This window comes from Narcine bancroftii, chromosome 7 (assembly GCF_036971445.1).
Source record: "Narcine bancroftii isolate sNarBan1 chromosome 7, sNarBan1.hap1, whole genome shotgun sequence".
Classification (NCBI taxonomy): Eukaryota; Metazoa; Chordata; class Chondrichthyes; order Torpediniformes; family Narcinidae; genus Narcine; species Narcine bancroftii.
Window position 1 is genome coordinate 185,630,655 of NC_091475.1, and position 17,937 is coordinate 185,648,591.

The following is a 17,937-nucleotide window of genomic DNA, read 5'->3' on the forward strand; positions in this document are numbered from 1 at the left end:
CAAGCACTACAGTGGAATTATTAAGTCATTTCATTTGGGCTTTTTTTTTCAGTTTATCTTCAAATATTTTAAATCCAGATGGAAAGCTGGATTCTCTAATTAAAAATGCTTTTATTTAAAACTGTTTTATTAATTAAACCAGCCTCTTAAAAGCAGAAATACTTTTAATAGGAAGATAAAAATAATCACACAGCCCTCATGCTGATTCATGAAAGATATTTAGATAATGATCTGTAAATTAATTTTAGTAGAAACTTGAAGTGATTCCTTATCAGTCTTTTCCTACTCCAATATTAACTCAAATCAAAATACAATTACATGCACTTGATCCTTTTGCTTGATAATGTTACCCAATAAAAATCTGGCACTGTCAGTCTTGAACATTTCAAATGACATAGCATTCGCTGACATTGGGACTAATTTGAAAATAAGCTTCACGTATTCACTTCTGGATGGCAAATGTTTAAATGTCGAGATATACAACAAATCATCTGTCACTTCTTGAAGAATAAACTTTCAATATTTCCTTTCCATTTTTACACATTCTCTCAAATCCAGTCAATGACATCACCACCAAAAAGACCCCTGCCTGAACATTCTCTTACAAATAAAACTGAAGCATTACACACAGAGGATAAACGTGTTATTTTGTTGCCTTAGAGGTTGCCCTTAATTCCTTGAGCTCATGCAAAAATGCATGTCTGAATTGTGAACTGTAATGATTTTTCCATTAGCATGCAGTAAATACTTTAAAATCAAACAAGCACTAACGTCAAGAACAGAGGAATCCAATGTAGAATCTGAAGCATCATAACAATTTCCCTTTCTTCACCTTTCCTCTTGTGTGTTAATCATTACAGATGTAAGCATTTGGGTATGATGATTTTTTTTTCTTTTTATGTTGGAAGATCTATCTTGAAGACCAGCTGCAATTCTTGCACAGCAAGTTCAACATTTATTACAATAGAGTGAGCTATAAAAAAGGGAATGATGAAACACGAAATAAATGATGTTTCTCAATGCAAGCGTGCGTGCATACAGATTAAATTTGGATGATGTTTTACATCATTATGAGGAGGAAACTGGTATGTAGTGCGGATCACGACGGCCTGCAACAATAGTTCAGCGAACTTCAAAACATTGGCAGAGTAGCTGCCATTGTCTTCGCGATGAAGTAGAGCTTTTTTGTCTTTGAAATTTAATTTGAAATCTTCAAGCCATGAGATGTACTCGGACAACACAAAAGAAACAGCTTCTCTTGTTACCATCTGTGACTATCCTCATGGCACAGATGATGAAAAAGTGCGATTCCTTCTCTGGGGGAAGGACTATATTTTGATTGTACCTAGTACTGAACCTCATCTCAAAAACCTCGATGGCATCCTCCGTGATATTTTAATCAGCATTTCACGTTTTAGCACAAGAAAGAATCCAGATCAGGGTGAGAAACCAAAAGGAAGTCCTTTATGCCATAAGTCAACCCTCTCTAAGTCTGAATTCTCTCTTTTCATTGAATCTCTTGATTTAATTTTTTTTGTTGGTGTTAGCCATGATCCATCCAAAATTAATGGGTTCAGGAGAGAGAATACATCATCAAGTTTTTCATTTATGGCAAATCAGCTCGGCCAGTTATTTACGGTTCCTTATTTCCTTTGTGAAAATGGTGGTCATTCATCTCCTTAAATTTTTGCAGTCCCACCAATGATGGTAATATCACAGTTATATATGATAGAAAGTTCCTGTATTTAAGCTCTATGACAATGAAAAATTACAATTTATTTGATACCATGATAATGCATTACTCAGTGGGAGGCTTTCCGGTTGTCACGGGAATTAATTTTGTAAATGGTTTTTACTGCAGCCATGCTTCAGCGATGGTTATCGTAATTATTACTGATGATGGAGGATTTGGTCTAATCTAGCAAGCAGCTTTGACCTGGATGATAGTTTTTCTTTTCACTGTCTATTGAACTGATTTGTAATGAAGGAACTAGGAAGGGATGGTGGATTTTGGGGGTGAGTGAAGGGCTGCAAAATACCCAGGTTCAGACATATTTCTGAGGCCACTGTGGTTAGTTCTTTCATATTCCTGGGCAACTGTGTTACTTGTCACTACTCAGTTAACATCTGAAATTCTCTAAGTATTGCTGGATACATGCACAAGTTCCTTCATTATCTGAGGAACAGAAATTGAAATTATAATTAAAAACCAGCAATATTCTCCACTTCTGGCCTTATGATGGAAGAAAGGTCTTACTGCATGCTCCATTTACCCAAAAGGCAGGTTATTGATGGAACAGATTACTGGCCAAAGCACAACATCCACAGGAATTCCAGTAGTAATACCCTGGGGCTGAGATTCCAAAAGCCCATAACTAAATCTTTTGGTGGATGTGACTGCAAATATTGAATGTTTTCCCTTTGGTAACAACTAACTTTTGTGATACTAGTTTCCTGACACCATTTTCAGTTAGATACAGCCTCAGCATCTAGGGGTCTGTGACAGATTATGTTGTGTTTGTATTGTATATAGATATGTTTTTTGGAGATAAATTGGGGCATGTCTTTTTAGTGTAGGTCACATACAAACACTTCTAAGCAGATCTCATTTAAAATGCTGGAGGTCTGCTCAAGACAGACAGGGCGGCTCCTGGAGGCCTTTGCAAAAACTTTGGGGAGTGCCCAAGAGACTTCAGTAATGGATTGTTTTGAAAAGCAACAGATGAAAGAGATCAGAGGAGTAATTCGGAGCCGCAGTCTGTCTGGAGTGCAACTTGCTGTTCTAAGAGGGTCTTGTGGGTTTTGCAAGCAGAGAGTGTTGAACAGCATTTTCTCTGAGAGAGAATTCAGTTCTGCAGTTTTAAGGTCAGCAGCAACAGCTGGGACTGAAACAGGACAAGCTGGAAAGCTTGTGGAAAAATCCCATTTGGAAGATGGGTTGTGAGTGCTTAGTTCAGCCTGGTCAAAGCCCTTTTGGTTCATGCAAGAGGAGAGGACTGGCTGTCTAATGTTTCACCTGAAATAAGAGTAACAAAAAGGAACTCTGTGGTGACCTGAAAGAAAGAGGTCATCATCTGGAAAACCCTGATGGGGCAAGTTTCTTCAGCAAGACACTGATGTGGCTGATTAAAAGAGATCAGTTTGTGTCCAGAAACAACAAATCTCTCTCTGAAAACAAACAAGAACCTTCCTGAGTGGTAACCATTTACCTTTCAAGCACCAAAGCCTGGTGAACTTCATAAATGTTAAATTCTATGCACAGTATAAGAATTATCTGCAACCAGTGAACTTGGAGGAATGAGAAGTGAAATCATACTGTGAATCAAAGAACTTTTCTGAACTTACATGTGCATTACATATACATGCGCTTAGAATTAGAAGGGGGCTAAGTTAGGTTAGTTAAGTTAATAGTGATAAGTTAAAGTTTGATTCTATTTTCATGTTTAAAGATAATTAAAAGCAACTTTTGTTTAAGTAACCATTTGTCTTGGTGAATATCTATTGCTGCTGGGTTTTTAGGTCCTATGGGCACGTAACAAGACTAGCTCTGAATTAACCTCTAGAGTTCAGTTTTTTTTTTGGATGAAGTCTTTCACTGATTGATCTTGCCAAGTCCTAAACTATATCAATAAATCACCTATTATATAAGTTCCTTTGTAGCAATATATTCCAACATTTTATTGATGGTCAAGAACAGATTAATTCTTCAGATTGCATTTGTCCAATTATTTGTGAGCAGGGTGCATTCCAGACAATTTCAACATGGTCAGATAGATGTTGTCGTTTTAGCTTGGTCAGATGAGCAGTTCTATTGTACAACTCCAACACTACAATCATTGGATTACGTATTATATCACATAGCTTTCACTGTAACTAGTCCCCTCAGAGCTTTCTTTTTTTAATTTTTTTAAACATACATGCATTCAAATATATTTCAGAATATCAATAATGTTAAGTATCAGATACATGATAATACTCCAACAATCTTCAACCCCTACAATCCCAAGATGAAGAAAGAAAATACAAAATATTAGAATAGTAAGAAAAATGTAAGAATTAAAAGAGAAATAAAAAAGAAATGGACTGTTGAAAATGTTAGAATCCATCTAATCATAATTAATAGGGTTCCATGCAGGTTAAGAACAATTAGAAATTTTTAAAAATTAAAAATTCAATGCTCTATTTTTGTAGATACCGGCACCAAATTTGTAAAAATATATAATTTTTTTCCTTAAATTATACGTAATTTTCTCGAGGGGAATACAACTATACATTTCTGCATTCCATTGTTCCAAACTTAAGTATAAGTCAGATTTCCAAGCAACTACAATACACTTTCTGCCCACTGCTAATGCAATTTTAACAAATTTTATCTGATATTTAGTTAGTTTCAATTTAGGTCTTATCCCTACAATATCACCTAATAAAAACAATTCTGGATTTAGTAGGAATTGGACTCCTGTAATTTGTTCTAAAAAAAATTCCTGCCAAAAATACACTTCAGAAGTTTCCTGAAACATAAAAAAAATTCAAATTGGCAAATGACCAGCAAGATGGACTCTTGTATTTCTATCTAAAACTGGTTAAATAAATAGCAGCCTTCCTTTTGGTATGCTAGGCTCTGTTATTATTGAGGATGGGACATTCTTTGAGCCACCTCTTCTCATTAGTTGTTCAAATATCCACCACTATTTATAATTGGACATGGCAGTGCTCCGGTTCTTTCATTTGATGCAGTTTTGTTGCACTGTTTAGCTCTGTCCATACGTCCTTGTTTATTTCCTATGTGGTTCTGTTTTGTAATTTCACCAGGTTAGTATCTTATTTTAAGATAGAATGACATATACTGATCTTGAAACTATAGATAATGATATTATTTCTGCTTCTATTGTTTTTTTTTTAGTGCCTCATAGATGTATAGGTAAATAAATATAAAGGTTTTTAGATCTGTCTGTATTCCATTTGGCTCAATTATACAGTCACATCATGCAAAGTACTAGATGACAGATATCCTCAAGATTAAGTATTTCTTGCTTCAAAGACTGTAGCAGTTACTCATGTTAGAATAGTCATGGGGAAATGAATATGCAACAATTAGATTGGCAAGAATGTGACCAAAGCAGATTTATCCATCATGCTGGTTGCCCTACCACCTGCTCCAGAATCCAACATACTGCTGCATTCTAAACAATATTGTCAAGTGAATCACTGATGGCACAGACTTTAGTGTTGAACAATGAAGCTCCCAGCACAGAGTACTGTACCCTCACATTGTCCTAGTTGCTGTGCTTTTTTCAAGTGATATTCAACATGGAGGAGGAATGATTCATCAGTTAAGGGAAGACAAAAGGTGGCAAACAGCAGGACCTTTCCTTGACCATGTCTGATTAACATATGCCAGTGATGTTGTAATACTTCGGTTTCCTTTCATCATGAAATGAATTGTAACTGAAAGTTGAAGGGAAAAATCAACTCACAGAGTGCACTTTCAAACAATCAAGTTCAAAAGGTCCTGGGCCATTATTCCATTAAGATGGACTTAATAAATAAATACTCCAGAGACAATGCAACCAAGTAGCAGTTGACTTATTCAAATACAGTTTGAACAGATCTGATCTAGAAAGTATTTTGGGGCTTAGTATTTGAGTTGACTGAGACAACATGACAAGAATGATTGGGGTGGGGCGGGTGGGAAGAGGAGAGAGAGGAGCTGTCACTAGACATGGCAGACTTCAGCAAAACTTGCTCACAGGGGGTTTCTTCACCTCAATGCTATGTATGCAATTGCTACTGATTGATTGCCAGGTTAGTTAATATTTCAATTATTGTTATAGGATACCAGGACAGTAGAAGGTGAATTCAAAAGAACTTTTACAAAAACTTCTGATGAGGAATTCCTATGCGTCCAAGTTCCTAAGTAGGCAAGATAACAGTTTGAATACTCCATGCTTTAGTAGCTAAATAAGTACAAGTAATCGATGCATCAAATATAATTATATATGGATATTTATATTTGATATATTTATTTATATTTGATCTCTCTCTCTTTCCCTCTCTCTATGGCTCTTTTTTTTCCTTTTTATATCCCCTTACTTGTTGTTTATGTCCAGAGTAATATCTTTCCTCCTATTCATTACTTTAAGAGTAGTTATTACTTATTTTCCTTTCTGCATAATTAACCTTTCCATTGAACATACATTGCCTTCCATATTGTTTGAGACAAAGTTTCCCCCCCCCCCCCCCCCACCAACGCTCTACAACTTTAAATTTGTAATCAAACAATTCATCTGTGATTAAAATGCACATTCAGAGCTCTCCACTGGCCACCGTGACAAAGGTGCACCAAAGAAAAGGTACAAGGACTGCCTAAAGAAATCTCTTGGTGCCTGCCACATTGACCACCGCCAGTGGGCTGATATCGCCTCAAACCGTGCATCTTGACGCCTCACAGTTCGGCGGGCAGCAACCTCCTTTGAAGAAGACTGCAGAGCCCATCTCACTGACAAAAGACAAAGGAGGAAACACCCAACCCCAACCCACCAATTTTCCCCTGCAACCGCTGCAACCGTGTCTGCCTGTCCCGCATCGGACAAGCCTGCAGCTGACGTGGACTTTTACCCCCTCCATAAATCTTCGTCCGCGAAGCCAAGCCAAAGAAAAGAAAGATTTAATTAAAGATTATTTGTATACAATTTGGTTTGACCATGTAGAAATGACAGTGCCTTTTATACATTTCAGGGCACCATATTGTTTTGGACATTTGACTTCACAGGTATTTGTGAGTAATCAGGTAACATTCAACTGCTTCATTGGTACAGGTGTAAGAGATAGGATGGCTTTGAAGCTCTTGATCACGTTTGGTATCTATAGTTGTCATTTTTCAACATGAGGACCAGAGTTGTGCCAATGAAAGTCAACGAGGCAGAAAAACATGAATGAAAGAGTAAGAGTTATCACCCAATCCTTGGGATAACCAAAATCAACAGTTTGGAACATCATTAAGAGCATAATGTTGAGCTTAGTAATCGCAAAGGGACTGGTAGGCCAAGGAAGACCTCCGCTGATGATGGCAGAAGAATTCCCATCCTAATGAAGAAAAATCCCCAAATGCCAGTCCGACAGATCAGAAACACTCTTCAGGAGGCAGGTATGGATGTGTCAATGACTAATGTCTGCAGGAGACTTCAGGAACAGAAATAAAGAAGCAAACCACTAGCTAGCCACAGAACCAGGATGGCCCTATTACAGTTTTCTAATAAGTATTTAAAAGAGCCTGCAGAATGTCTTGTGGAGAGATGACACCAAGAAGGACCTATATCAGAGTGACAGCAAGAGCAAAGTGAGGAGGTGTAAAGGAGCTGTCTGAGATCCAAAGCATACCACCTCATTTGTGAAACAAGGTGGTAGGGGTGCTATGGCCTGGGCATATTTGACTGCCATAGGTACTGGTGCTCTTATCTTCACTGATGATGTAACTGTTGATGGCAGCACCAAAATTAATGCTGAGGTGCACAGAAACATCTGCTCAAGTTTTAGAAAATGCAACCAAACTTGTTGGTCGGTGCAAGATAACAGCGAGACAATGATCCCAAACATACTGCTAAAGTAGTGGTTTTCAAAATTTTACTTTCCACCCTAATCCTTTACTAATCACAGAGCACCTATGGCATCGGGATTACTTAAGGTGGTATGTGAGTGAAAAGAAAAAGTTTGAAAACCACTGTGTTAAACTAACAAAAACGAGTTATTCAAAGCTAAACATTGGAAAATTCTTGCATGGCCAAGTCAGTAACCCGATCTAAATTCAATTAAGCATCCCTTCCATATGCTGAAGGGAAAACTCAATACCCCTGAGAATGGCTGCAGTAGAGACCTTGCAGACCATCACCAGAGAAGATACTCAGCACCTGGTGATGTCTATGAACCAGACTTCAAGCAGTCATTGCATGCAAGGGAAATGCAACAAACCTAACTAATATACATACTATTGCTATGTCCCAAATATTATGGTGCTTTGAAATGAGGTGACCATTGGTAAAAAGTACTGTAATTTCTACATGGTCAAACCAAAATGTACACAAATACCCTTTAAGAAAATCCAGAATGTGCACTTTAATCACATGTGAATTTTTTGAATAAAAATTTAAAACTGTGGAGCATAGGGGCAAATAAAGGAAAAATATGTCTGCCCCAAACATTATGGAGGGCACTGTAGAATGGATCAGATCTCAACTGTTTTTCCAGTATCTATTCATATCTCTAAAGTTCTCAATATCTGAATCATACTTTTAACATTAAAAATAGAGAGAAAATACAATGTTGTACGATAAGCTCAGATTTCATTTAGGTCAGTTGCACAGCACTTTCCTTAATCAACTTACCTGCTTTTCACCACTAGGTTTCTTATAATTTAACAATAGTTCAACAGCTCCAACAACTTCCTTTCTGATGGCATGTAGTAGAGCATCTCCTACATAAACATTAAAACTCAGAAGTAGTTCAATGATTTCCAAGTTCTCATTTTCAATGCCGATGAGAAGTGCTGTCCGTCCCAGAGGATCAATGCAATTGATGTTGATTTTAAAATAAATCTCAGCTTCTTCAAGTGCTTGCTTGACACTTGCATAGTCACCTTTCTCAACAGCACTTAGGTAACTCTTCTCTGCAGGAGAGAGTTCAGATTCTGCTCTCACAATGCGAAGAGATATTCGATCTCTGTATGGTGCACTGTCACTTCTTTTGTAGTACAGCTGAGCCATTCTTCATGCATGTCAACGTCTTGTTTCTTAAAAACAGAATAATATTTTTATTACAAAAGCAGAATATACAAATTCTGGAAATCTGGTTAATGAAATGTGCTTAAAATATTCAACAGAACAAACAACATTTGTAAAGAAACAGAATTAACACGAATTGATGACTCAAAACTTTTTCTTACTAAAGTTGCTGCTTTGCATATATTTGCAGAAGTTTTCTTCTAACTTTAAATTATTAATGGCCCATGAACTTTGTAATATTTATAAATGACCTGGATGAAGAAGTAGAGATGAGTCAGGTTTACAGATGACACTAAGGTTGGTTGCAGATGAGACAAAGAGAGAGTAAAAGGCTGTCAAAGGTTACCACAAGATATAGACAGGATGCAGAGTTGGATGGAAAAGTGGCAGGTGGGAGTTTAATCCAGGTAAGTGTGAAGTGATGCATTTTTGTGGGTCAAGCTTGAATACAGAGTAAGAACATGGTTAATGGCAGCATTCTTAACAGTGTGGAAGAACAGAAGGACATTGGGGTCCAAATCCATAGCTGACAACCTAATTATTAAACACACATTGAGAAAATGGGCAAAATTTAGAAGGCTTTTTGGTTTTCAAAATGTCTTATTAGCCCAATTATATCCATTCAGCTCTTCCAACTTTTTTTGCAAGACACAGCTTTCAATGAGTGGCATAGATTGGGAATTAAATGTTTTAAAGACCCTTTTATTGACAACAATTTTGCATCCTTTGAACAATTGGTTGTAAAATTTAATTTATCTAAAGTCCATTTTTTAGATATTTAAAGCTGACGTTGACATTTAGCCCCCTCCATAAATCTTCGTCCGCGAAGCCAAGCCAAAGAAAGAAAGAAAAACAGATTAGGCATTTTGTTCAATTCGAGATTCCTAATTTTCCTTGAATTTCTGAGGCAAATATTCTTAATACATTTTTTGAACTACAACCTCCTTATAAAGGCTTAATATCTCTTATTTAGAACAGTGGCTAATTATAGATGTCACATTAATTAAAATAAAATGCATCTGGTAGCAGGATTTGAACCTTTTAATGTCCAAAGAGGTGAGGAATTCTATTCTTAAACTGATTAATACTACATCTTTTTGTGCATGCCATTGTCTGTTGCAATTTAAAGTGGTTCATAGAGCATATAGCCCCTTTCACACTTGAATCCCACTAAATTGGCCATTCAGTGTCCTGTGATAGGAATGAGGGTTTGGCTTTTCACTTGATCACTTCACACTTGCAAGGAGCCATCCCTAGGGTTAGGACTGTTCTATCTTCTATCGGTGAAGTCATGACACATTGAGTGATGGTGGACCTGCCCTAAATCCTGATCAATGTATTATGATCTTATATTTGAACAAAATTAAACATGCATAATTATAAGATAATTAAGCTTTATGTACAGCGCAGTATGAGCCCTTCAGCCCCTGTTGCTGTTATGCCAACCTATATAAAGCTTTATAAGGGACTGTGGGAAAGTACGAGCAATAAATAGCAATACTGAACAATTTTTAAACAAGGTGAGAAAGTTGGTAGTGCTATAGCGCTTAATTTATATAGCATGGGAAAGATGGTAGCATTATCATATACAATTTATAAAAACCATGGGAAAAAGCGATGGCGGACTTGCCTTCCCAGAATGCCATGCAGCAGAGAAAGGACGCATGTCCAGCTGCAAGCATGGAGCATTCATAGAGGGGTTTCGCTGCATGGCATTCTGGGAAGTCAGGTTCGCCATTGTTTTTCACCCCATGGTCTTTATAAATTGTGTGCTATAGCACTACCAAATTTCTCACACTGTTTAAAAATTGACCCCTATTGCTATTTATTGCTATTTATTCTCCCCCCCCTCTCTCTCTTCCAATGCAACTTTCCCATGGCAAAGCTTATACCTTCATTTTAATTTTTTCTTCCTGCACTCACACAAAAGCTTTGGTCATTTCAATCCCACAATGCAATTACCCCTTTAACACTTGCCTGATTGTAATGCCGGTGTCTGCAGACGCTGGGGATTGTAATAGGGGTCATCTCAATCCCTGGCTTGAGATGACTTAATCTGATGCCAGTGTTGAGTTGATTTTATGTTCACACTAGGCACATTAAAGTTCAGTTAATTCCTGGGATCACTTGCAAGTGTGAAAGGGGCTTATGTCTAAAATTAAATTGTCTTGTTTTTATTCAGACATAAATCCTCGATGCGACAAATGTAAAACAGGTGCGCCTCTTTAATTCACATGTTCTGGACCTGTGAAAAATTTTGGAAGGAGCTTTTTCAAACTCTATCAGTTATTTTTAAATTAAAATTGGAACCTAACACTTTAATAGCTCTTTTGGGAATATTTTGTGACAATAATATTATACCAACTTTAATTCAATGCCTCATGTTATCCTTTTCTTCGTTAATGGTCAGATGTGTAATTTTGATTAAATGGAAGGACAATATTTCACCTATAAATACACAATGCCTAAGGGACATTATGTCTTGTTTAAATGTAGAAAAATAAGATATGCTGTTATTGATTAAAATATCAAAATCCAAACAATATGGGGCTTGTTTATGGACGACTATCGTAACCTTAAGATTTAGTGTTGAATTAGAATTTTGGCATGATGCTGTCTCTAAGATTATGACACTTGAACTTTTTAAATGTCAACCTAGTTTAGAGGAAGGGGTTTAGAATTTATCTTTTTTGTTCTTATTTATTTTATTTTTTGTTAGGTTCTATTGTATCATTATATGTTTGTGCTATTGTATTTCTGAATTTCTATGTATGATCATTATTGTAACTTTTTACTAATTCTGCAGGACATATAATTGCATTGTTCTTTTTTCTATTGAATAAATATCAAGAAAATATTTTAAAAATAAAATTATCTTCTTTACCATACATTTTACTTGTCCTATACAAATTTTGCCTACCAAAGGCATTTTCCATTCCTGTCTAGTTATTGATGTCTTCAGAATATAATGATCATCTATGTGCAACATTAGTTTCTATGTCAATGATAAATTACTTTACCTCAGTACCAATATACTAATAGGAAATGAGCACAAAGCATGACATTTAGTCAATCTACAAATTACTAACTTCCACTTCTGAAATTGAGTACAGAAGCAGAGATGTAATGTTACTGTGGTGATCTGTAATTACACCACTTGGTCACCAGGGGTCATCCCGGTGACCTTGTCTATAAAGCAGTCCAGAGCTACAGTCCAACCTTCCAGGTTCGTCTTGCAGAGAGACAAGACCTCTTAGTGTACATATTAGTTTATTAAATTATACTCGCATTGCTGGTGTGGTTATTGTCAGTACAGTTACAACTGCACAAGATGTTGCTGAGACCCCATTTCTGTGCAGTTCTGGCCACCCAGCTATGGGAAAGAACTAATTAAGCTGGAAAGGGTGCAAGAAAGCTCACAAGAATGTTACCAGGACTGGTTTGCTTGAATTAAAAGGAGAGATTGGATAGGCTGAGATTTATCCCTGGAGCAAGGAAGGAGAGGAACCTTAAGATATTCTTAAGGAGCATAGATAAATGATCAAAATCTTTTTTTCCCAGGGATGAGAATCTAAAACTAGAAGACATAGATTTAAAATAAGAGGTAAAAGATTTTAAAAGAGGGGTATTTCCTTCACACAAATGGTGGTGGGATATATAAATAGGAAAAGGTTTAGTCAAGTTTATTATCATCTGATTGCACAAGTACAATCTGACTGTTACAGGTTATATTATACATTATATTAGATATAAATATGTTCTTAAAAGAGATAGATTATAATGGGTTTAGTGTAGGTCACTTCACATCTCATTTAAAATGCAAGAGCTTTGCTGAAGTTAGACATGTGGAGGAGGTCACGTGATGGGGAGAGAGTAGGAGGCAGAATCTCAGAGCTCTTAAGATAGAACAAAAATTAATGAAAGAAAACTTACAAAAGAATCATCTGAATACAATTAGGGGACATGGGAACACGCCAAGAATATAAAAATGATGAAAAAAGGAAAGACCATGTCAAACAAGGGTAAAGAAGCACCTTTGAAGCTAAAGACCAAGGTGGAGGAGCCTTGTGGTGAGGAATATGGTGGGGCTGCGTCGAGGCCCACTGAAAGAATGGCCACTTCAAGTGAGCAGCCTGCTAAGCAGGAGGACCAGTCCTTAAAGAAGACATTGCCCCATGCCATTGAACAGCAGCAGGAAGCCCTGGATTGAGCAGTGGAGGGAGAGAAAGGACTGGTATCCCTCCCCCCACCCCACAGTGCGAGCATCAGAGCACGCAGCCCGGTGGTGTGCGAGATCCGAGCAGCAGTCCCAGCGGGCACGAGGATCATGATCCAGGGGCACGGACCACCATGGAGACGGACGCGGGTTGGCACACGAAGAGGTTGTGGGTGCAGTTACCGGGACTGTCCCCGAGGAAAGCTGCGCTTACCTGGGTCTTGGTGGCAGGTCCAGCCCCAAGTCGAGTGGAGCAACAGGTCGGGAGGAGCCAGGCAGCATCGGGCCTGGTGTGAATATGAGCCCTGGTGGCAGATCCAGCCACAGGTGGGGTGGATCTGTGGGTGAGGTGGATCAAGGCAGCATTGGGTCGGCTGTGGATGTGTTTCCAGCAGAGGGTCCAGTGTTAGATCAGCTGAAGAGGAGAGCGGCAGCAGCGAATGCGAGGAGGTTGGGAACTGTGGTGAGGCCCCAGGCAGCAATGGACCTGGAGAAGGGAGCCCCCGAGGAGCCTTAGGACTCAGGAGAAAAGCCTAACTGAGGCAAACCACACAGGGAGGTTCAGAGACCTCCCTGCATGATATTATGAAAGCACTCAATCTTATAGATCTTATAGAAGGTTGGGTTTCCCATGTTATGGATAAAAGAGCTAGATAAAATGCAGGAGGGCTGTACAGGATTAATGGGAATGGTATCGGAGGTTGAGGAAACAGTGAGGGCAACAAAGGACATTAATAACATGGGGAGGAAAATTGATACCCTAATGAAAGAAAGGGATTAGATATGGGGGAAGACTAGATTCCCTTGAAAATTTCAGGAGGAGGAACAACATTAAAATAGTGGGGTTGAGAGAGGAGACCAAGGGACAGAACCCCATATGCTTTTTTCACACATGGATCCCCAACGTGCTGGGAAAAGCTGTACTGGGGGAGAAAGTGCAGGTGGAAATATCACATAGGATAGGTCCCTCCTTCCGAAGCCAGACCCTCGACAGAGTCCACGCTCTGTCCTGGTAAAATTATTACGATACCAGGACATGGAAGAAATACTGAGGCCAGCAGCAATTGGGGCTAAAAAGAGAGGGGTACCATGGAAGTAGTCGGGAATAAGATTTTATCTTACCCCAATATCAGGGTGACTCTCTTAAAGGAGAGATAAGACTAATCAAACAGAAGGGCCACGAGGGCCTGTCCTCGCTGAAAATGGTTTCTCTCTGACTCCAGCATCCCTTCCAGCATGCAAACTGCCCGGGTCGAAGTTCTGGATGGGGGCTTGCGTGTGTCACTGGACCTTGAAGGTCTGGCACCTGGTACAGTTCCTGGCCAGTTCAGCCACCTCCTTCTTCAGCCTATGCCACACAAACCACTCCGCGATCATCTGCACAGTTGTCTGTTTCTGGGTGAGCGAGGTCATGGATTAAACTGAAGACCTTCGCCCTCCAGTGCGGTGGGACCACCGGGCACGGCGTGCCTGTCGAGGGTCTGATGATACCATTTCCCCATGGCTGCCCCGCCACGTGGCGATACAAGCGGGGCTGGATTGCAATGAGGATGTGCGCCGCCACACAACCCTCCACCCAAGAACCGGCGACACGTCCTGTCAGTTTGGCGGCTGGCTCCGGCGCTTGGGCATGGCTGTCTGGTGATAAGTCCAGATGGGCCACCTTCAGGTGATCCACTGTAAGAAGTTCCTCTCTCCCCCAATGTCCAGGGTGAAGGTTCCACCGGACCGGTGTAAGACTTTGTATGGCCCCTCGTACGGTTGGTGTAGCGATGCACCTTGTGGTCCCTTCCGCATGAAAATGAACTGGGCCGAGTCGAGCTCTTTGGGGAGCTGAAATGGCTGAGTGCTGTGGCGTGCCAGTGGTGGGGGAGCTAGGGAGGCCAGTTGCCTGTGTAGGTCCGATAGCAGGATTTTTGTCGGTGGCCGTGGTGTCAAGGTCTGGACCGAAAAACTCACCCGGCAGGGAAAGCGGTGCATCATAGACCATCTCCACTGCTGAAGCCTGCAGGTCCACCTTGGGTGTCATCCAAATCCATAGGAGGACTCAGGGTAGTTTGTCCGCCCAGTCTAGTCTGGAGATCCTGGCCATAAGCGATGCCTTCAGGTGCCTGTGGAACCTCTCCACCAACCCGTTGGACTGCGGGAGGTATGCTGTGGTGTGGTGGAACTTGACCCCCCCAGGAGCTTCACAATCTGAGTCCAAAGGGCAGACATGAACTGCACCCTTCTGTCGCTAGTGATGTGCACCGGGACTCCAAAACAGGCAATCCATTGGCTGACCAGAATCATGGTGCATGTCTCCGCAGATACCTCCTTAATAGGGATGGCCTCCGGCCACCTTGTGGCCCGATCCACCACTGTGAGGAGGTAACAAGCCTCCTTGGACACCGGCAGGGGACCGATGACATCAACGTGGATGTTTTGGAATCTGCAAACTGCCGGGTCGAAATTCTGGATGGGGGCTCGCGTGTGTTACTGGACCTTGGAGGTCTGGCACCTGGTACAGTTCCTGGCCAGTTCCGCCACCTCCTTCTTCAGCCTGTGCCACACAAACCACTCCGCGACCATCTGCACAGTTGTCTTTGTTTCTGGGTGAGCGAGGTCGTGGGTCAGACTGAAGACCTTCGCCCTCAGGTGCGGCGGGACCACTGGGCGCGGTGTGCCTGTTGAGACGTTGCAGAGTAATGTGTGGGCTGCTGGGCTCCCGGACATCCTTGAGTTTGAGGCCCGAGATGGCGGTCTGCAAGGCCTGCGTCTCTGCATCGTTCCTCTGTGCCTGAGCCAGTTGCTCGTAATCCAGGCTGGGTGCAAGAGTGTTGACGGCTGGATGGGAGAACGCATCCGCCACTACATTGTCCTTGCCGGCCCTGTGTCGGATGTCGGTCGTGAACTCAGACGCTTACGAGAGGTGGCACTGCTGTCTGGCGGATCACAGATCCTTGGCTATCGCCAGTGCTTGAGTGAGGGGCTTGTGATCCATGAAGGCTATGAATGGCCTACCCTCGAGGAAGTAACAGAAATGGCGGGCGGTCAAATACAGAGCCAGAAGCTCCCGGTCGAAGGCACTGTATTTGATTTCCGGCGGGCGCCGCTGCTTGCTGAAAAAGGCCAGCAGATGCCATTGTCCATGGCGCCACTATTCCAGAACCCGCCCCCCACTGCTGTAGCTGAGACATCCACGGAGAGTGCCATGTGCGCCTCCGGCCGCGGGTGCACCAGCAGCGTGGCTGGCTAGAGCCACCTTTGTCGTGATGAAAATCCTGTCCGCCTCCTCTGACCACGATAAAGTCTTTTCTTTGCTGGCCATGAGCATGAACAATGGGTGCGTGCGGCTCTGGATTTGAAACAATGGTAAAAGTTCATCATCCCCACGAACACTTGGAGGCCTTTCAGGGTGGAGGGTTTGGGGAATCGTTGAACAGCCGCTACCTTCTCCGGCGCCGGCGCGACCCCAGCCACCGAAATGGTGTGCCCCAGGAACTGGAGGAACTCCTTGCCGAACTGACATTTGGCCACACTGACAAAGAGTGTGCAGAGGTGGGCTTTGTGTTTGTTGTGGTTGCAACTGATAATGGGAATATTGTCCAGGTAAATGAACACGAAGTGCAGATCTTTTCCAACCGTGTCCATGAGGCGCTGGAACGTTTGGGCTGTATTCTTTAGACCAAAGGGCATACGCAGGAACTCGGAGGCCAAAAGGGGTGATAATGGCCCTCTTACCCACTTCGTCTGGATGCACCGGGATCTGATGGTATCCTCGCACGAAGTCCACTTTGGAGAAGACCCCTGCGCTGTGAAAGTTGGCGGAGAAGTCCTGTATGTGGGGCACCAGATACCTGTTGGGTGTGGTTGCATCGTTCAACCGATGGTAGTCCCCGCACGGCCTCCAGTCTCCGGACGATTTCGGGATCATATGAAGCGGCGATGCTCAGGCGCTGTCCGATTCCCAGTTCTTGGAGCCTGGAGAATTCCTCCTTTGCCTGCTGAAGCTTCTCGGGCAGCAGCTGTCTGGGTCTAGCATGCAGAGGGGGAAACCTGTGTGGTGATATGGTGGAAGACCTCTGCTGGAGCAGGGCGGTGTTGAACTGTGGCTTTAAGATGACGGGGAAATCGTGGAGGATCTTGTCAAATTTATCCCTGGTGGTGGCTATGGTGGTGATTTCGGGCCTGCCGGCCTCTGCTATGTCCAGTCGGGTGGAGTGGAACTTTTGGGCGTTGACCAGCCTTTTGCCCTTCATGTCAACCAGTAGGCCGTGAGCTCTGAGGAAGTTGGCCCCTAACAGCGCGGTGCTTAGGGAGGCTAGGATGAAACTCCAGTGGAACTTCTTCCCGATCTGGATCTGTGCCTTGCGGGTGCCGTAGGGCCTGATGGTGGAGCTGTTGGCCGCCCACAGGGTTGGACCTCAAGATCGGGTGTGAGTCTCTAATGCTGTGGGGGAGAGGATGTTGAGCTCAGCCACTGTGTCCACCATGAATCGGCAGCTGGTGGATCTGTCCATCACATGAAGGAGGCTGTTTGTGTGGCCAGCCGTCGCAGCCATCAAAGGTTGCTGACCTGGTCATTTCCCTGAAACCTGCAGGGTTGGCAGCACTTACGGGCTTGCGCTCCCCAGCGCTGGTGGTAGAAACACCAGGTCGACTGGCCCTCCACTGGCTTGGTCTTGGGAGTGGCTTGTGGTCAGCTGGCTCCTGGTCATGCCACCTGGTTGAGGGCTACCTCGTTCTCTCTCTTCATGCGCCAGAGGGCATCTGCGTGGGCTGCTGCTCTCCTCGGGTTCGAGAAGTCTTCATCTGTGAGGAGCAGCTGGATGTCCTCTGACATCTGTTCCAGGAATATCTGGTGGAAGAGAAAACAAGCCTGTGGTCTTCCGCCAGGGCCAGCATTTCGTCCATCAGTGCCGACAGACTACAGTCCCCAAGCCCATCTAGGAGAAGGAGCCT

General features: G+C 42.1%; 1 protein-coding gene across 1 annotated transcript in view; it reads right to left on the minus strand.

Annotated features, from left to right (window-relative positions):
• The window catches only part of trpc4b (transient receptor potential cation channel, subfamily C, member 4b), a 63,235-nt gene extending 45,677 nt beyond the window's left edge, over positions 1 to 17,558 (minus strand). Inside the window, exons 1-2 of the mRNA XM_069891713.1 lie at positions 14,116 to 17,558; positions 8,382 to 8,785 (exon numbers count right to left, since the gene is read on the minus strand). Coding sequence (XP_069747814.1) covers positions 8,382 to 8,759 — 378 coding nt within the window. The 5' untranslated portion in view covers positions 8,760 to 8,785; positions 14,116 to 17,558. The remainder of the gene's footprint in view (positions 1 to 8,381; positions 8,786 to 14,115) is intronic.
• Positions 17,559 to 17,937: the final 379 nt, after the last annotated feature.